This window comes from Uloborus diversus, chromosome 5, assembly GCF_026930045.1.
Source record: "Uloborus diversus isolate 005 chromosome 5, Udiv.v.3.1, whole genome shotgun sequence".
Taxonomy (NCBI): Eukaryota; Metazoa; Arthropoda; class Arachnida; order Araneae; family Uloboridae; genus Uloborus; species Uloborus diversus.
The window spans coordinates 44,123,471-44,145,501 of NC_072735.1; the positions used below are offsets into that span (position 1 = coordinate 44,123,471).

Below are 22,031 nucleotides of genomic sequence, written 5' to 3' on the forward strand. Positions count from 1 at the left end.
CATCCTAAAGAATAACTTTTTAAAGTTATACTTATCCAATTGAAATAGGTAATCTAAAATAGCACACGAGTAAAGAAATGATAAATGATTATATGTTTAAATCCCGCTTTGCCCAAAGGCACGTTTTCTATTTCAATAATTATAACCTTAAATTAAAAAAAGAAACAAAAGAAATGACTATCGTAGTTTATAGGGGGATGTCAGAATAACGAAATATTATTGATAATTTAAAAAAAAAACTAGTCTTCGACTAATCACAAGTTACAAAACTTCATTTTTTTTAGAAATATATCATTTTTTAAAAATGTTAATCCTGGTTGCACCATGCCGCTTCACTCTTCCTTCGCTGGGACTGATTAAAACTCAGGGGTGTTCGTGTAAACGCGACATACGTAAGCATCGCCGCTTACACACCATGGGGGAGGGGGCATACGAAGGCCTACCCATATTAGCGACTTACCCGCTTTGGGCCACCTTCCCTTATGTAATTAATCACTAAAAAAGAACTTTTTTAACTGCTGTTATACAATGATCTCTTTTCTATATTTCTAAATTGTCAAAATCTTTGCGATTTTACATTCAGGTGTTATTAAAAAACACCTAACATTTGGCGTGCATTCACATGCGTAGTCATTATCTTTGAAGATAATGACAAGATAAAGTCGAATTTAATTGAGCATGTATTAAATTGACATCAGATGGTTTAGAAATTGTATAAAATATCTTATTGATAAAATTAAAAATTTCTTCAAACTTTTCAAACAAATGTTGGCAATTGCTAACAAACATTTTCATCAGCAAACTGTCCCACATACGATGAGTCATACATTTAATACTGCTCTCAAACAATTCAATAAGTAAAAAATAATTAAAAAAAAAGTTCTTCAACTGTTTTTTTTTTCTTTCACTAAGTTCACGTATTCGTTGTCATTTTAAGAAGAATTGAAGTTGCATGCGATGGATTGTTTAGTAGAGGAAAAGTGGGTACATTGAGCCAGAGTGAACAGCGAGGCAGCAGCAATTAATTTTCTGTTTAGCAATTTCCAAACTGGCCTCACTTTTGTAAAGTCAAATGAACATGCTGTGAGCATTATTTCACAATGAAAGTTGCGTTAAGACCGAAGGTGAGAAAAAATAATTACTTCATCTCAGTTTAATCCCATAAAATTAAATTTTTTGCATTGCTTGTTGTATCGTTTCTTGCCTTGTTTGATATACTTTAAAAATTGGTGTTATTAATCTCTTATTAGCCTATTATTTGACGTTCATTTTTAGCAGTAAAATGATTTTGTTATTTTTCTTTGTATGAAAAAGGCGCTTACTTAGTCCAGATATAGCAATGATGGAACAGTGAGACAGGAATAGTTAAACAGCATGAGTTCGAGTCTCAATGTCTCCAAGGTACTTTTATAGAAGACTAGTGGTACCTGCACGGCTTTGCCCGTAATAGAAAAATTAAAAGGTCTTTTGGTTCGCCTGTATATTTACAAATGATGTATGGTGAATTTTCTCGCAAATTGGCTTGTACCAATGTTACAGTTCCACGTTATGATAATTTCGTATCTCGCCAATTGGCTTGTGCCCATGTTACGGTTCCACGTTATGATAATTTCGTAATTTACTCGTCCATCTTATGATAGTTTTGTTTTTAAAATTGGAATAGAAAAATAATCGTAGCCCGTAAACAGAAAACACAATTCTAACATTTTTTGTTTGAAAGGTGTCTTGATCAAGTCCGTAACTCAGGGTACAGCCAAACGGAAACAAGCATCCACATGTCTTCAGGTCAATCATGATGCTTTCAATGTTCGCTAGCTCGACAAATGTGTGTCTCACTGTTCCCACTAACTGTGTCTTACTGTTCCCACAAACTGTGTCTTACTGTTCATACAAACTGTGTCTTACTGTTCCCACAAACTGTGTCTTACTGTTCCCACAAACTGTGTCTTACTGTTCTCACTCACGGGGGGAACAGTGAGACAAAATTGCATTTCGTTTTTATTTATTTTTTCTTTTATGTGAATTTATAGATTTTTCTAAACAAACTTTTATAATACCTATTACAGTAACACATATTATATAATTTAAAAGAATTTGATTTCATTATCCACTCTTCACCTATTTGACACTTTGTGTCTGTTGGTGAAAAAAAATACGGTATGCCCTCCAATGCAAATGTGCACTATGTTTACTACTGGGAGTGAATTTTAGTTTCATATCCCCCTCCCTTAATTATTGCAAAACTGACTTTGCTTAGTTGCTAGATAAAAACGTGTTCAATGTAGAAGCGTTTCCGATAGAAAGTAAACGTTGAAAAGTTTGCCATAAATTTGTCGAATTTAATTTTCAAAACTTCTCTTTAAAAAGTCTATGCGTCCTTTTTTAGTATTAAATATAAATTGTTTCTAGAAATAAAACAGCATATGCTTATTGTTTTTCATATTTTTTGGTTTTCACCTTCTTACTCTATGCAACTTTTGTGGGAATTCTCGAATCATATTCCTTCAATCATATTTTTCTTTAAAAGAGTTTTGACATGATATTTTTGTGAACAATTCAGTCTTTGATTTAGAAACAATGTTCATAACTTTGAGAGTTTTAAAGAACCGTACTACTTAGTTCAAAACGGTAAATTCATCTTTTATAAAATACGTATCAGTCTATTTTTTTTCCCAAGTCATTTGACGTGGAATGCTAGAATTTATGAAAATTCAAATTTATAGTATCAAGAGAGTTGTGAACAACTCAAAATATTTGCCTTGATTTTTGTGTTGTTACTGTAAAGATAATGAAAATGTAGTGTTATTTTTTTAAACCTCCCTTGTTGAGATTTTTTTTTAATTTAAGGGACATAAGTAGTCTAAACACAGCTTTTGCGTCCTAATAAACATTTTTCATAAGTCACACATTTCCCATTAAAAAAGAAGTTTTTTCCCAAACACTTTTTTTCCAGCTGCAGCAGTACTTAACATATACGTTTGGGTCTCAGATACAAATTAAAAATATGTACATTATTTTATTAAAAGCAATTTACTTTTTTTAGTCAAAATGGATGCACGGTAATGTGGGGCAAAGTTAAATACCCCTATTTTACCACATTACTCCAACTATCCTCCCAAGTTTTCCCAATTATTTTCATTTTGAAAGAATTCAATTTTTGCCAAACTTCTTGAATTAACAAACAAATTAAAAGAAAACTACCAAATATAAGCTAGTATAATTCCCTTCGTCCCCTCCCCTCCGAATCATCATAATTTTTGTAATGATAACTAGTTATGTCTTCATGATATTTGCCTCCGCCCCACAGTGATTCAAAACGACAAAAAAGCGGAAAAAATTCAATAACTTTGAATATTCTCAAAAAATGCTTTGGAAAATTGCTAAAATTGTTTCATGGTAATATTTATCTTCATGCTTGCTGATCGTATTCACTGAGAAGCCCCGATTTTAAATCCCTCGAATCTACGTTTTCCCCACATTTTACGTTTTTCATCATCAGGTCCCAGTTTTTCCGTGCACTAATAATATTAATTTAACCCGGATTTAAAGTTTGTTATTTATGAATTTCCCGCATTTTACGTTTTCCCTTGGCAGTTAAAAAAGAGAAAAAATGTTTTAAAATTAAGAAAAGTGTTTCCCTCTGTGCATTTTTAAACATAATCCACTCTGTTGAAAGTTAATCCAGGAAAACAGAAACGCTTCTGCTCCATCCGTAGCTGACCTTATGGACTTTTCGGCAGCCAATGAAGATGAACAAGAAGAGGAAACACAACTCATCTCTTCTTTCAATACTGCATTTAAGAGCTTAATAATAGTGAAAGACTATTTTCTTTATTATAAAGACCAGGAAAAAACTTTGCAAAGTGTTCCAATCCTGGAAAATTCTGTATTTACTTTGGATGCAATAACTCACTATTACTGACTATTTTCAACCTAAACGCCCGAATTCGTTACTTAATGTGTTAGAATGAGCTAAATTGGTGTGTACAATAATGTTTTTTTCGTAAAGTATCGCATTTTTACATTTTATAAGCGTCATCGTAGCAACCTTTATTACTATTTTTGTTTCCTTATTTGATTTTTGCTTTTTATACATTTCTCGTATTTTACGGTTTCCCATATTTTATGCTTTTGGATTTGCATTGATGTTCTCCCATATTTTATGTATTTTATGTTTGATTCAGGCCTCTGAGAAACGTGAATTTGGGGTTTCTCTGTAGTTCAAATTCATTTCTGTTTTTTTAGTGAAAAATATAAATTAAATCAGTCGTATGCCACACGCAAGGTTTATTTATTGCAACTGATACCCTCGAACAATATTTTCTGGCAATGTTGACAAACTGAGAAGAGCTTTATACTAGAATGATTTCGAAAAGGAAATCAGAAATTTCAAACGTTTAATGATTTTCTAATATTATTGTTTTATGAACAGAATCGTTATTTAACTTTTTATATAGAATTCTGTATGAGTTTTAAACATTTCTTTCTCATATATTTAAGCCAAACGGGTCCGAAAATTGTTATTTTCAGGTTACTACTGCATTGTATGTAGAATAATGCTCCGGATTAAGCCATAACAACGTAAACCTGTTTTGAAAAAATCCTCTATATTTATTGATAATTGTTTCAAAAGCCCCAACTTTCGGAAACATTAAACAAACGTTTTTAGGCTCTCCTGCAAAGTAGTGAAACTGTGACATGCGTCAATCTGGAGCACGTCAAATTTGATGACCAATTTCTTTGATAAAAAAAAGCAATTTACCCCCGTCATACCGTTACGAGTTATTTTCTAACTTACTATATTGGTATTCGTAAGTAGCGAAGCTCAAACAAAAACATCTGCCACGGTTGCAGTCGCAGGTGGTCGCAGCTAAAATGTTGTTGTTTATTTACAGGAAGGATTAACTATTGATATATGTAAGTTTTAGCCCACCGGAAGCCGCCGATAAAAGTATATTCCACAATACTTTTCATTATATTTTAAAGAAAATAATGTTTTTTTTATTTCAGGTAGTTTTCAATTTGGATGAATTTTTAATTTTTAATTACGATGTAATATGCATCTATAAGTGTGAAAAACCAATCAGAAATGACTTTTATTAAACTTTAGTCCTCCTTACTGAACGAATGAATTAAAACTGAAGTATAAGGCGTACGTCCGAAAAAAGTAAAAACATAATTGTTCAACAATCTCGGCTTATTTTTGTAAAAACGAATTTTTTTCTTCAAAAAACTCTTTTGGAGTAAGTTACTGCAACTCAAGGGATAAGAATTACGGCATGCAATATTTTTTATCTTAAAACTTAAAAATGGCTATTTTTTCCGCCCTTGAACCACTGTGCGCCCTTCCTGCCATCTTTTAATGTACACCTTTCCCTTTAAAATTTAAAACAATTCATATATAGTATGTTAATATAGTTTTAGTTTCGTTTTCAGATAACAGAATTGTTTTGTATAATTTCTTGAGAACAACTACAGTCGAACCCGTTTAGTAGATTAGCTATTTTGCCACGAAAACAGATTCTAATAAGCAGGATATTCCATTAAACGGGATAAAAAACACATCATGTTGTTTTGGTACATTAAAAACGTATTATATTAAGTCTGATATTCTTTTAACCGATATTCTAATACGCGGACTTAACTGTACATTAAACACATTATGGTACAAAACATGATGAACTAAACACATTATGACACAAAACAGGCGTAAACAAACTGTAAACTGTTTATGCTTTGAATTTCCGATGTCCATTAACTTGAAGAAGTGGAAGTATTAAATGCTGAGTATCTACAAAATTATTCTGCGGTAGTCCTCATTTAGTCGAGAAAATGTATTTTGTCTTCAATAAATGAATATATCCGGAGCGTACATAGTCATTTTTATTCATTTCGTTAATTGAAGTTTATACTTTGTTAAAAGTTACAGTGTAAATAACATATTCTCTAAGCAACCACCGATCTATTTGTCTACTTCATTGAGTATTCACTGTCCTTTATGTTAATTTCCTTTAGAAAGAAGCGTATTTACGTTACTAATAAAATGATAATATTAAAAAGAAGACCCGCAATCCAAAAGATTTACTCAAGTACTTGTGCAACAAATTTAAGTAAATTAGATGCTATGAACATACTTACGATTAGCTTTTCACTCACGAACTTAATAACTTCATTTTGTCAATGCATCTTCAAACTTAAAAAATATTGCATTTTTAATGAATAACAAAAGCTGTTCATATTTAACGAAAATTCAAGGACAGTGATTATCAGGTTTTGTTTTTAATTATTCTTTTTAGTACGTGTTATTGATTACTGCTACAAAAAAAAGCAGCACACCTAACTCAATGAAAAAAAACAGTATTATCATGTTTTGTATGGAATTACTGAACTAAGTTAATATTCTACTGTGAAGGAATTTATAGAAAGTGTTTTCAATTATTTAGGGATGTCAATTATTCTTTTCCTACAAAGTTTTACATAAGTATTATCATACAAGGCAGTGAGAAGCAAATGGATGTAAGTGGAAGTTTTTCATATTTTAGTAAAACGCGTTTAAAGATAGCATCCTAGGCAGGCTTTCATTGATACTTTTTTTCTAAAACTGCTTGTATTATAATTAACAAAAGAAACCTACTAATTCTAATTGCTCAAAATCCGTATCATATTGGACTTACCTGTATACAGGAGCAGGATGTCCTTGCGCAACGCAAGGAATAAAGACTGTTTCACCTTGGTTGAAAGTTGCATGACGTATCACGTGTGTTAGTCGAGGTGGAACGTTTGCTTGGGGTTCTAAAATAAATAAATAATAAACAATCATGTAATCTAAATCCATTGAGTTGCATATGTGAAGATTAGTTAGCTACTACAGTGAAACCTCCCTTAACGGACACTCCCGAATAACGGACACCTCTAATTAACGGACATTTTTGCAAGTCCCAGTTCCTCAATATAGGCCACATTCCATGTAATTCCCTCTGAATAACGGACACTCCGAATAACGGACAGTTATTTCACAAAAAATTTCCCTTGCGATCGTAACACTTCCGGTTTTTTTTTCTTTTCACAGAATATCTTAGTAACTGCATGCCTTACAAAGCTTTTCATCCTCCACAACTGATATTCCATCCCTCCGTCATTTCCTTATCACTGTTTCTTGGAATTAAAAGGGTGATAATGGGCAGAAGCAGCGATTGGGGCTTAAAAGTTGGGGGCAGAAAAAAAAAAGAACTAAAAGGTATGGTACTTTTTGCGAGCAGCAAAAAATGAAAGAGAAAAGAAAAAGTCATAATTTTGTTATGGCTAGTTTTGAGAGTATTGAAGCAGATAAGTGAAAAGTGATGTCAGTCTAACAATTAACGTACGTTTTTCTTAAGATTTTAATGAATTTTGTACACAATAACTATTCAAAAGTTAAGATAAAAAAAGAGGAAACTGGGCGCTTTTTCTAACTGGGGCTCTCGGGAGATGCAATTGAGCAGACTGGCGCCGGTAGTAGTCGACTTTATGGCGCCGTGGTTTCGTTGGGTGGTTTAATTTTTAGATATGAAAAAGATTTGCCCATCTTCAAGGTCATATTGCAAACTGTCAATCATGCAATAGTGATACTTGAGATAAAATAAATAAATTAACCATAAAAAGTGTGTGGGAGGAGGGGGGTTGCTCCACCGAATCGCCGTCGTTGGTAATGCAAAAAAGAGATGTCAAACTGTTTTAACTGATTACTTTAATTGATTAAATGCTTTTTAAGACAAGTGTGTGCTGTCAGTATACCTTTATAAAGGAAAAACAAATTAATTACACTTGACGTAAAATGTAGTAAACCTTTCGCAATTGTTTCGATTGTGTTCTACAAAGGGAACAACAGCCCATTTTGAAAAAGGTAAATTAAGTAGTTCCTCCTAATAGCGGACACCTCCCAATAACGGACAAAACTTCTGGTTCCTTGACTGTCCGCTATTCGGAGGTTTCACTGTACTTGTTATTAAATTAACAATTGCCATGTGATTAATATGTCTAAGTAAAGCTATAAATATTATGAAAAAAGTAAAAATGAAAGTTAAAGAAGCTTAAGGATAGATTAATTTACTGTGTGCAAATAATAATTTTTTTTGCATATTATTTTCTCTTTAAACATTCAATAAAATTACTTTTGCCCAGTAGATGACATTCTAGTCCAAAAATTGGATGTATGTCGTTTTATGGAAACTTAGGGATCATTTTAGATAATAACTCGTTAAGAAAAGAGAAAGCACTTTTCTTGAGGTCTAACCAGAGTAAATAGCTCACGTGATGAATTTATTGAAAACATTAGACCGTTTTTTAGTGTACACTAACAGGACTGCATTGTTATTTTTATACTATATTTACTTTCATTTACGGAGTAAATAGATTGTGAGCAATTAAAACATAAGTAAATAAATAAAAAATATAGCACCCAAATAACATCCATCATCAATAGTAACCCCAAAATTGACTGACTCGATTTTTCCCCATCCATATCAACATATGTAACTGCAATCGTACAAATAAAGTATCTGTTTTCATTAATTGATTCAAAACCATTACGCCGTAAAAGGTTCGTATGCAAGAACTTTTTAGCATTTAGTTGCATACGTCTATTTTACTTGCTGTATAGGCCCTCCCTTAGCATCTAGTTGCACACCTCTATTTTAGTTGCCGTATAGGCCCTTCAATACATGCAAAAAGGTTCTTTAGATTTTTTTTTCTTTTTTTTGGCAAGTCACTGAAAATTTCAAAGCAAAGTAAATGTATCATACATAAGTGACCATTTGGTGATGTATCTTCAAGTTTTTGTAGCAAGAGGCGTTTTTTCTATTTAGAGATATATTACTTAATTGGCAAAACAATTATCAAAGAAAATGAGAAGCCGAATCCAATGTCAAATCAACGATATGATACTATTTTATGAGATTCCCACTGAAACAATATTAAACATCTAACACATAATAATTATGGTTAAAACTGTTCCATGATTGTTTGCGAAACTCCTAAATTGGCTCTAAAAGGTCCTTATACTTCCGCTATGTTATTTTTGAATGGTAGTTTCATTTTTTTTTAAATTTTGTTCTTGAAATTTTAGACCTTTGACACCGACATAAAAATCAAATTTCTTTAACATAAAATCGCCATTCTCTATATTTAACGACAATTTATATGCGTTAATTATATTATAATTCTTTGAAATTTAAATCATTGAAACAAGTGTTGCAGTTGAGAAGTATTACTTCTAACGCACGTACAATATTTCGCACCCGCTTCTTCTATGCTGTAAAAAACCTCTATTATTTCGTAGGCGTACGAGAAAATGGCGGGCTGCCCAACGGTTGCATTTTGGACTGACATTATGAAAAATTTAAATTAGAGTAAATTGCAAGTACAAAAAAAAAGTCACGTATTGAAATTTACCTTAATATTCTCCATTAATATATACCTGAAAAAAATTATTTATTAGTTTTAAACAAAAATGTGAAGACAGCACTTTGTCTATAGGTTTTTTTTAATTAAAACGTTATTTATGATTTTATAAAAGGTCAACTTAGAAATTAAGCACTGATTAATAAAGCCAAATATTTTTACTGTCCATAAACTCATCGTTTATTTATTTGATAGCATCTCTCTTTTCCTGCGAGAAATATAGACGGAAAGCAGACAAACATTTTTCCACCTCTACATTTGCGCATACAAGGCAGTAAGAATGTTTTGAGAATGTTTTTAAAGAACAGCAGGCTATCAATAGAGCACGTTTTTTATAGACATGTTGTCGCCATTTTTTTTAAACACAAAATTGTTTTTAGTCAATTTTTAAAGAAGTGAGTAAAAAAAAAAAGATAACGCACGTCGTTTTGAGCATTCAAAATCATTTTAAATATGTCTTAGCAGTTCACCATGTTATGTTCAAACGTTAAAACACGGTCTCATAATAGTTAAAACTGTATTTATGATAGTTAATAAATAACTATTTATATTACAGCTGATTTTTAATTTTTAGTTAGATGTAAAGCTTCTTTTCAGGGTTAATTGTGTATTAAAGTGAAAAACATGTTTCGTGCGATGAAAACTAAGCATGGAAAAAAAAGCTATCTTGACTGCATAACATACATACTAAAGGGAACATCAAAAAACTACTATTTAATTATTTGAATAGAAGTTTCTAAGAAACAGAAGCAGGTCGAAAAAAATAAAAAAACACAGATACTGAGAAAGTATATTTTTGATCTTAGTAAATATGATATCTTTAAATATTAAAAGTCGGAAAAATAATTTCTTTTCGACGTTTATAACGCGTTAAGGGGTCCGGGACACATTTTGAAAAAAAAAATCTTTGATCTTTTTTGCACTGATTCAACTTCTATTTAATAAGCAAAATCATAACGTAAATATTAGAAAAAATATCTAAATTTAATTTGTTTAAAACAAAATGAAATTGCTTTAATTCGCTAAAGATCAAATTGTTCTTGGTATATTTTAATTTAAAAAAATATGCACAAAGATCTAAGCTTTAATTTTTTCGGCGATTTAAAATATATCAATTCAACAAAAAATAAAAAGTATTTGAAGAAAAATTTCGAAAAATGCAAAGATACCTTTTTTTTAAATATTTTTTTTTTTCCAGAAAATGTTTGTTTTTACATTTGCCGAATAAAAATCAAAGTAAACTGTTTGAAGAAGATATGGCTCCAAATTTCATTACTTTATCATCTTGCATCATGAAAAGAAAAATGCGTTTAAATTTTTAAAGTTAAGTATAATATTAGTTAAACGCATGCAACAGAAATAATTATATCTTTGATCATAATTAAGATAAAAACAAGATTCTAACGACCTTTTAAGCAGAAAAACAAGGAGAAATTCTTTTAATGATAAAAAAAAATTAAACTTTGACGATTTTTGTAAAAAATATTTCTTTTTGCGAAGACCAAAGGTACACCGACGAAGGAAAGAAACGATCTTATATAAAGTGCATTTTTGGTCAAAAATGTATGTTTAATAATGTACGATATTCATTATGAAATGTAACAATCGACACAAATGCTCATTAAAATGCATGCATTAAAAAATATATTACCTTAATCATGTGAACAAAAGTATAGAAATAATAGTCCTAAAGCTTCTTTCAATTTGAGAAAAACCCCTGAACTTTAATCTCCTGAATACTGCTTGACAAGTAAGGCTCAAGAGATATATTGTTCTTATTGCTGTTTTGTTCTTTTTAAACTTTATCTGATGTGAACATCTTACATTTCTAGAAATTTTTGATGACTCTCATAAAGTTTCCCATCTAGACTAAAAATGATACACATACCGGAAAAGAAAACTTCAGGGAAGTATTGTTCTTCTTTTTAGAATTTGTTGTTTTAAAGGAACATTCTAAGTACTTTAAGATTACACGTACAGCTAATTTTGTCCTAAGTATTATATTATATGTGACAGCTTTTAGTTCAACTCGAGTTCACGTTTCTTTTGAAAACCTTATGTATGCATGGTAATGTTGAATTCAAAGTTTTTTTTCCTTGTAAAAGTCAATACGCATTCAGTAAAAAGTAACTCTTGACTGACAAAATACCACTTTAGCCCCGCTATAATGTCACTTTTATGACACGTCGGTCCAAATAGTTTCTTGTCACAAATGAAAGACCAGTTCTGATGGCATAACTTTTAAAGAAAATCCAGCGAAAACGACATATTGACAATTACAGTGACTAACTTTAAGTAAAATATTTATTATCAGTTGAATCCTTCACAAACATAGTAAGTAATTCAAGCATATTTTAAGTTTCTAGTGATTTCATACCTACGCATTCCAGTAGAACAAATTGAATAAATAATGATAGTATGTTTTTGAATTTTTGATTTTGAATTCGACTATGTTTTTGCGGTGGTGATAACGCCTCTCACACAACAATATTTCTTTAATCCACTTGTTAAAAAACGTGTTAAACCATTCGAAAAACATAAGTTAGTGAGGCAGGAGGCAATCCAAAAATATTGTGTAGTGGCGGAACAAAATTTACACGGAAGATAAATTTTATACTATATTTTTACATATCGACGTATAATCTCCTTTGTTTCTGTACAATAGTTGCAAAAAAGCAGTTGTTCTTGTCGCATATTTCAGTGGCTTCCCTGCTTTAATATTAGTTTTCTACTACAATTCATAGGTTTTATAATATAACAACCGATTTCAATCTAAGCTCTAGCAATGAAATATCCCTGAAAATATAGTATCAGCTGTGATACAATGAAATGTGTTACATTGCATCTTTAACGGTATATAATTTGCTCTGAAATTCACCCTTAAGTGAACCTATGAATAAGCCAGAGACTTTAAATACCACTCAAAAGAATTTCAATGCAGGAGTGTTTGACATTATCAAAATTGATTATTCTGACAGTAAAATGATTATATTTATATATTCAGGTTCTGGTAAAAACATATTTAGCCTTGGAAGAGTGCTTCTTTTTTTCTGGTTGAAAAAGGAGAAATTCTTAGATTTGCCGACGTGATGTCAACAATCGCTACCGGCAACTCATCGTCCCTGTTTTAACAAATAGAAACGTTTAAAATTCTACCAATCAGATGTCTTTTTACCAGTATCTTTTTATTACCTTATGAGAATACAATTTTTTCCAGATGTTTTATTTTCATTGTAAACAATATTTTACCGAACGTTACAAATGTTCAAGGTTAATTTTTTTTTTCTTTCTTGAACATGTTTAAATCTTATGATTATAGTGCCTTGAATAATGCACATATTCATATTTAATGCAAGCACCAAAGATGGATTCAAGTAAATTGTAAAGTAGGATATGCAATATAACATAATAATAAGTCATAAACATAAATAGACTAAGATCATCTTTATTAAAACTTGTTTTTGTATAGCACATTACAATATTTATATTACACATAATCTTATATAATTAAAAACTGAGCGTATGTATCTATGTATGTACCTATGTATCTATGTCTAAGTTTCTTTTCCCGAACGACAGTGAACTGATCATCGAACTAGGTATCGATGTATTCGTAATTTCCCGTCTTTATGTTTGGCTATTTAACATAATCCTCCGGTAATAATCAGAAAATTAAAATTTATAGCTTGAAGAAAATAATTTAGACGAAAGATCTGTTGCCATTTTTCGTCTCGAATATTCGCAAATAAAATTCTGGGTTTTGTTTTGAAGGCTTCTCCTGTAATCGGGGAATTTAAAATGTTTACTTTTTGGTTATTTTTTCCGAAATCTGCCGCAAAATTGCACTGTTTTTTTTTTCTTTTTTTGTTTAATCCTGATTGTTGAACACGCGTCACTTGACATAACTTTTACTTTCGAGGTAGACCGTGTAAAACCGGGCGACGTAGGTACTATCTATGAGAAAAAAAAATGCACCAAGAAGGATTTGCCAGAATGAAACAAAATTCCACTTTCTTGAGGATATCATTAATTTTAGAGCGTAAACAAAAGGAAAGCGAAATGATAATTTATAAATGAAAAAACTGAAATAAAGAGACAATTCATCACTGTTGACCCACCTCTAGCTTGTAGGTCCAAGGCGATACTGCGAGAAATATGGGCTTTAAATATCAAACCATGTCCTACACTATTTCGTTCCGTATTTACTAAAAAGGGCACCACAAATTCGATGAAACCCAGAAGCAATCTGACTAACAATCTCGAGTGATTCCACCTGTACTCAATCTGTAAAAAAATCAGATGATCAGGCAGCCAGAGAAGGGTATAACCTGGAAGAGGATGTCCCATGCTGTGTATGATTGCATTGTCCTGTTAAAAATGACTCCTTGGAGAACAGCCATGAGTACGAACAGAATCATTCCGATAGTTGGAAATGATGTTGTGCATCAATCTTAGTGGTGACCATGTTTCGCATACTATGGCAAACCATAACATCATCCAAGCTGTGGGGGGGGGGGGGGGGTCATGTGCAGCTGAAAAGCAAATGCACTATTAGGGCGTTTACAACGGGATCTCAACGATTATCATTATTGCCCTAACTTGAACTGAATTTGTCAGTGAAAACGATCTGGATGTAAACGGTTATAGTCCAATTCCGTTGAACGTGACATTATTCCAAATGGAGGTGGTAGACTGAGCCCGAATACAGAATTTGTTTTTAAATGCACACCGCATCGGCAGCTGGGCTGCCGATGCGGTGCCATGGCATATGGTCTTCCTTGGATACGTGGTACTCCCTCGTACTGATCCACAAAGCAATTGCACCCTAACTGTACGTTTGTGCTACGCTGTTTTAGTGGCATGTATAGGCACTCATGGGGCTGCCAAGACCCATTATTTTTACCAGAGAATACTCGGTAACGCACAACAACGATGTTGTACGAAATCCTTTTCTCTAGTTTTATTACCTTCCGTGTGCTCAAACTCCTGATTTGTTACAAATCGAACTTACCTGAAATGACTTGAGACGGCAATTAATAGTTTGATTAAATTCGGGGCCGCGTTTAAAGTAACTGTAATACCAGATGACCTAGAACATCGTACGATTATGTTTTACCTTAAGGATCGCCTGTATCGCCTTGTACATTCAAGCTAGACGTAACTCATTATGATACTAAAACCTTCGTTCGGTTGGCAATTTTATAATAACAAAGAAATATGTTTTTTTTTTTTTAATTTTTGTAATTTGTTGACTGATATCAATGTTATCCTGACATATGAAAATTTTCGTTAAAAAATCTTCTTCAGGGTACGTCGATGTTCTTGTTTTTGAATATTAATCTTTGAATGGAATTGTATCATATAAAATGCAGTAAAATTTAGCTATGAAGCACAATTACAATGATTTAGCACCCATATATCCTACAAATGTTCTTTAAAATATACCCACATATTTATCTAACTCCGCAAAAAGATTCTGTATAAAAACTACCAAGTTATCTAATTATACTTGTTTAACTTGCTTATATTTGAATTGAAATTATATTTGAATTGAATTGAAATGAAATTTTTCATTGTCCAGTTAGTGAACATTTTTGCGTATACGCTTACAGATAGAACAAAATAGTAAGCTCCGCTAACACAGTATCTAGTTCATTGCGTTCATATGATTTACGTATAGATTTCTGATTCACTTAAATAAATAATGACTGATTTATTCCAAAAAACATGAAGTTCCGTCCAGAGCTAAACAAGCCTACTTTCTCGTATACCTACATCGACTTTCTAGTATATAATCAATACTCTCTAAATTAGATGTGACTGCAAGTTATGTCAAACATTACCTTTTTCATATTTTAAGCTGATTTCTAGAAATAAAACATACCTCGTTCATTTAAATAAATATATACGTAAAAATAAGTAAACAAACAAAAACAGTAGTAACACCTTTTAAACAAAGCAGCTACGTATATTTTTTTTTCCATTTAAATCCCTGCCGAGATTTTTCGAACAAAAAATAGTTAGTTTGATTCTGACAATTCACTCAAAAGTTATTTTGGGGGACAGACCGACACTCCTCATCTCAGTACCCTACTTTCCAATTTTAAATTTTTTGGTATTTTTTGAATTAGTTTCTATATTTTTGCCTTTTTTTGTTCTTTGTTTTTTCTTTTAGCGATATTTTTAAGATGCATTAAGGCTTCTTTCATGCTTTTTTCTTCTTTTTTTAACATTTACAGGGAAAGTAGGGTAAAAAAAAGCCTTACATTTTCTTCAAAATCGTAGAGTGCTTGTTCACTGGCTTCCAAAGGTTAAGGTATAACCAATTTGCTAAAAACGAATGTAGAAACAACAAATTTGGAAGAAATGTGCATTAAAATTATTTATTCAATGCGTTATAGAATTTTACAAAGTTTTAATGAAAAATGATTTACAACAAGAAAAACACTCTTTGCGAAAACGTCAAGTGAAAGAGCAAACGGTAAGTCAGAGCTTCATTTAGTAAAGTGACATGAAAACATTCAAAAACGGTTCAATAAGGAACATATCGAATCCTTACATCATCGGCATTTTTAATGTTTTCAATTAGGTTGTCGGACACCGAAATTTAAAATAAGAAACAGACACTAAGCAAGCCTTGTTCTATCACATGTAACGACCTTGGATGAGGACTTAAGGGGGTCCTGGACACATTTTGAAAAAATATAAAGTTTAGAGTTTCGACATTTTTGCACTGATTCACCTTCTATTTAATAAGCAAAATCATCACATAACCTCACCTAACAAAAAAACCTTTTTACCCGACTGCGTGTGGCTACGCAAAGGAGTGTAATGTGTTTATAAATCTATGTATGTATTTCCGGAAAAAAATATATGTTATGCATGTTTTAATTCTGAACAATTTGATACCTTATTTATTACCATAGACAAAAAACTTTTAAAGTTATCGTAAAAATGCGTAACCTCTTCCCATAGAGATTTAGGTTAACAGCAGCTTTTTAAGCGTTTTTTCTCAGGTGCCTGTTTTTTTTTTTTTTCTCGTTTTGCGCGCATGATATCTCAGAAAGATTCCTATATATATCCGTAAAACTTTTAATGTTTGTTTATCTGATTTAAATTGATGACCTGAACCTAAATTTATTATTTTTTGTTATAATTATTTATTTATTTTTTGAAATGTTATAAGTTTATATCGAAAATTTGTAAAATTTTGTTGATTTTTTTTTAAATATTAATTTTAATTTTTTGTTAAAATTTAGGTTTAGATCATAAAAATATACTAGACAAACATTCATGAAAAGTTTTACGGAAATATATAAGAAACTTTCTGAGATATCATGCGCGCAAAACGATAAAACCGAAGAAACCGGCACCTGAGAAAAAGAAGCTTAAACAGCTGCTGTTATCATAAATCTCTATGGGGAAAGATTACGCATTTTTACGATAACTTGAAAAGCTTTTGGCGCATAGTATTAAATAAGGTATCAAATTGTTTAGAATTAAGTTATCCATAACATATATTTTTTCAGGAAAAAAGAAAATTTTGAAGGTAAAAGGTCCTTAGCCCCTTAAGTTGGTTGATTGGTTGAGGGAATCACGTGACATTTTTGACAAATTATAAGTACTTTTCACCTGCGTGTTATTCGTCTGCGCCATGTTTGTGCAAGTAACCGGTGATCAACCGAAAGCGTTCGATGAAGCATTGGTTCGTGAACAACCGGTTAATAACCGCTGACGTCATTGCTGTCACGTGATTAACCAATCGGTCGCTACCAGTCGTGCTCGTTGAACGTAAACTACGTCTACTAATTGTGATTCAGTGGCAGAGTGGTATAAGCGATTGCTTCTCCCACTTGAGGCGATGGGTCAAGACACCCTCGCTCCGGATGTACTTTTTCCTCTTTCTGATGTAAATTCTTTCAAGTGTTCTGTATTTGCATTCTGTATTGTAATAAAAAGTATATTATGCATAACAAAGGCAAGACACTCAGATTGTAGTCCTCATCAAAATAAACCTGTGCAATAAGCATCAAAAGAAAGAAAATCTACTAATTCGATTTTCATCTGTAACATGTTGTATTTGTTTTTGCCTTGATTCAAGCGACTGAGTTTAGCGACGTGTACTTTCTCGACAGGCTTTTTCAGTTTTGCGAGAAAGATTTAACTGACGGGACGTTTCCGATTTCGCGTCATCATGAATTATACAAGTTGTTTATATAGCTGTGCTGTGGTTGACTTAAGTTCGTGCATTTTTGCCGAAGGTCAAGCACATGTAGCTTTAAGCTGCGTTAGGTCCCTAGAGGGACTAATTATCAGTAGTTTAGACCACCGCAAGTTACTTAATCGACCTCATGATACAAACAATCTCTCTCAATGAAATGAAAAGATTGCGAAATGTACCGCATTATTATCATAATAACTAAGTCAATGAAAATACCCTTCAAAGTGTCAAATAAAAAATTAATAAAAAAAAAAAAAACCCGACTGCGTAAAAACTAAAAAAACTGAAAAGAAAAATGTATAAGCCCAGTAGTTTAAAATGTTATTAAGTACTACTGAATAACTACACCGTTGTAATAGTTTTTATAACCGTGCACAGATAAGACAAATCATAAATTCAAAAGCAGAATAGAAAGATCAACAGTCAGGGCTCATTCAAATTTTACGAGGTTCCTTGAATTATAAAGGAATGGGCCTCGACTGTTGATCCTTCTATTCTGCTTTTGAACTTTTGATTTGTCTTATCTGTGTAAAGTTATAAAACTATTTCAACGGTGTAGTTACTTAATAACATTTCAGTAGTACTTAATAACATTTTAAACTACTGGGCTTATACATTTTTCTTTTTAGTTTTTTTTTTTTTGGTTTTTACGCAGTTGGGTTTTTTTGTTTTTATTTAATATTTTTTATATTATTTAATGTTAATTAATTTAATAAAAAAATTTTGAAAAAAAAAATAGAACCGACTTCAAAATTGCTCTAAAAAGTGAAAAATAATTTTATTCTTTAAACACCATCGATAATGCTTTTAAACATAATTTTTGAAGTTGGCGCAAAAACAAAACGTAAAATCCAGTGTAACCATGCTTCGTTCATATTTTTTTTCAGAAAAGCATCCAAAGTTACGAACGAAACATTTATATCGCTATTCAAATATGCCGTCATCAATGCATAATGTATGTGATAGTGAAGAAACTGTTCCTGGTTAAATGTATAGTTGTATTTGAGTTATGGCTGTGAATGATTTTATCTATCGTTTTTGCGCCAACTTCAAAAATTATGTTTAAAAGCATTATCGATGGTGTTTAAAGAATAAAATTATTTTTCACTTTTTAGAGCAATTTTGAAGTCGGTTCTATTTTTTTTTTCAAATTTTTTTTATTTCATTCTTTTTAGTGTAAATGTAGGTATTTCAGAAATAATAAGAAGTTACCATCACGAAACTTCACATTTTTTTCTTAAAAATGCTCCTTACTAAAAAAAAACTATTGACACGTGTTAAACTTTAAGCGATTGGCACTAAAAACTTATCTTTGTTCCTCTCGGGAAATCATGCGTAGTTAGTTTAATTATAACCATTTAAGTATTACGTTTTTCCTAACTAATTTACATTCCACAGCATCTAAGTTGCTCATGATGCAATCCTGTATTTTCTTACTTAGTCCCGATCATCTGTTATCGGCATAGATGATAATGATAAAAATACTACAGAGTAGTTGAGTCAAACCTAATGGTAGCATTGTGAAGGCTAAGCAGATCCTAATCACTGCATCACCTCGCTTCCAGGTTAGGTTTACCCCTACTATGGAGCAATAGCACTGAAGAAAGGAAGATTTTGATAATTCACATAGGGTTACTATAAATCAGCAGGGTTACTAAAATAAAATTATTTACGCCAAAAATGAGACGACAGCACCATATTCCCCATTATCGAAATATCCCTTGAAGAAATTTGATGCTTGCTTCAGAGAAGCCTTCATTCAAAATTATCATTACAATTACTATTAATGTTACTGTTATATGGCACCAAACTTTTATAACAATGAGTTTCCTATTGTCGCGTAGATGAAGATAGCGAAGACAATGTGAAAGCCAAATGAAGCGAATACTCGTTAGTCTTAACTCGAGATCTTTATTCAGAACCACGAATGAACGTTACATCTCCTTATATACAACTTGAGAAAGTGCTGGAACTTTCCAGACTTGGAAAGATACAGAAATTAATAGAAAATTCGAGAAAATACGGGAAACAGTAGAAACGAAATTTTAGTAAAATTCACTTTTTCCTAGTCGGGATTTGAACTCGGGTCGCTCGTGTGGGAGGCGAGAATTCTACCACTGAGCCACCGTTATCCACGGATGAAAAGTGCGAACTTCGCTACAAAATCATTTAATAGGAAAATTGCATAAAATTTACTGTTTTTTGCCCATAACTTTTTTTCTAAAGAACAAATATGGTCAAACAAAGTAATGGGACCTAAGTTGAGCCATCCCCTATCCATTAAAAAAAGAATCATCAAAATCGGTTCACTAGGTGAGACGCTATGAGTGGACAAACAAAAAAAAAAACATACATACGGTATGAATTGATAACCGCCTCCTTTTTGAAGTCGGTTAAAAAATGAAGTGACTTTAAATCACTAAAATTCAAAATATTCTTGGTCAATGTTCATTTTTTTTTCAAAAAAAAAAAAAATGCATAAATATTTAAACTTTTATTTTTATTCGGCAATTTAAAAAATATTAATTTAATAAAAAGTAAGAAATATTTTAAGGAAAAAAAACCTTTTTTTTTCTAAACTACTTTTTTTAGCAGTATTCGTTTTTTTTTTTTTTAGTTTTCCGAATGAAAATTAAAGTAAACAGTTTGAAAAAGATATGCTCTATATTTCATTACTTTATCTTTATCAGTTCTTGACTTATAAGAGTTTGAATTCAAAAATTGCACCCTAGAGAAAAGCACGTTTAAAGCTTTAAAGTTAAAAAGAATATTAATTAAACGTATGCAACAAAAATAATTATATCTTTCGTTGAAATTAAGATAGAAACAAGATTCAAACGTCATTTCAAGCAGAAAAAAAAAAAAAAATTGAAAAGATGAAAAATGAAGCGGTACTATCCGAAAAATATGGGTGGGCAGAATGATCAGGTACCCCATCCCGATGTGGCACACCGCTCAGAGTTTTTCCACGCAGCACATGCAAGTCAGTATGATGATCGAATAATTTCCCTGTCCAAAACATAACTCCACGGCCTTTGTCACCATGTCATTCTACAGCATTGAACTGTTGACATCTAGTGTGTTATCCATACCAGATTATCATACACTCTGAATCACTCTCCCATGTTAATTCAGACTCGTCTGTGAAAAGTACAAAGCTCATTGCTTTTAGGTTCAGGGAAGGTCTTGCCCTCAAAAAGCTGGCCCTTCTCTGTCGTCCGTTAAAAGAGAGATACGCATTATTTGTCAGCATGCAATGGAGTAATCCATTGTGCAGGTATTTTCTTGCCGTAGCAGCGAATATTCTTATGCTTGATGCACCAAAGTGGGTTGCATTGAGTTGTGACACAGTGGTTATTCTTTTCTAGCAGGCCGAAAGAGCTAGAAAGCGGTCTTTTGCAGGTGTTAGTGCTCGTTATCGCCCTAGAACATGTCTCCAGGACACAGAATCTTCGGATTGAGATTGATTCCAGGTCCTTGTAATACACCTTGTCTAGCAGCATAAGCCTGTAACAACCCCATTCCCACCCATTTGGCTACCCTCCGCACAAAAGAATGGGGTAAAACACGCGTTTTCAAGATATTATTATATTCTACTCATGGAAACTGCCAACAACATTCGACAATCAGCAAGGAAACGAAACTGACAAAGACACTTGATAATCATCAAGGCAACAGAACTGACAACAACACTTGACAATCAACAAATAACGAAGGCTTGATATTTGAATATTATTTTCTCATGCAATACACCCTTTTTTTTTTGTGTAAATGAAGCAGAACAGCTGGCCTTTTTACATCAAATTTTAAAAAAACCGTTATTTATTCTGATATAAACAAATCAATTTATTTTTACCTGCATTTTTCGCTTTGGTGAACTTAAAAAAAGTACCATAAGGTATGGAAAATAGATGATTACTTATAATGTGTAAATTTTCATCTTTCAAACTAGCATGTTTTGCGATAATACATACGAAATATTTGTTATTTAGTTTATAGGGGGCTTGAACTTATTCGACTTTTTTTTTTCAGGCTAGAAATGCAGTATACTTTATGTATGAAATAGACAAGTTACTATAAAAATATATCTACCATTGATTGTGATCAAATACACAATCTATCCACGTAAACATGATAACGTATGCATTTATACTGAAAACAAGCTGTAATATCATTTACGAATAAACTTTTCCTAAAGTTAAAAAATGAAGTACCACAAACTAGATACAGTATCTCTTTTGGGAAGGAAATATTCTTTCTACATCTTATACGAGCGCAGAAACGATGTAACAACTCGCAATACTAACTAAGCCGACGAAGTGTAAATCATATTTCCGGGCAAGTTTTATTCTTTAACCTGGCAACGGAAGAA

At 31.9% G+C, this 22,031-nt stretch overlaps 1 protein-coding gene across 1 annotated transcript in view; it reads right to left on the bottom strand.

Annotated features, from left to right (window-relative positions):
* The window catches only part of LOC129222891 (uncharacterized), a 201,676-nt gene that overhangs the window by 172,324 nt on the left and 7,321 nt on the right, over positions 1–22,031 (bottom strand). Inside the window, 1 exon segment of the mRNA XM_054857455.1 lies at positions 6,675–6,792. Within this exon segment, the coding sequence (XP_054713430.1) occupies positions 6,675–6,792 (118 nt within the window).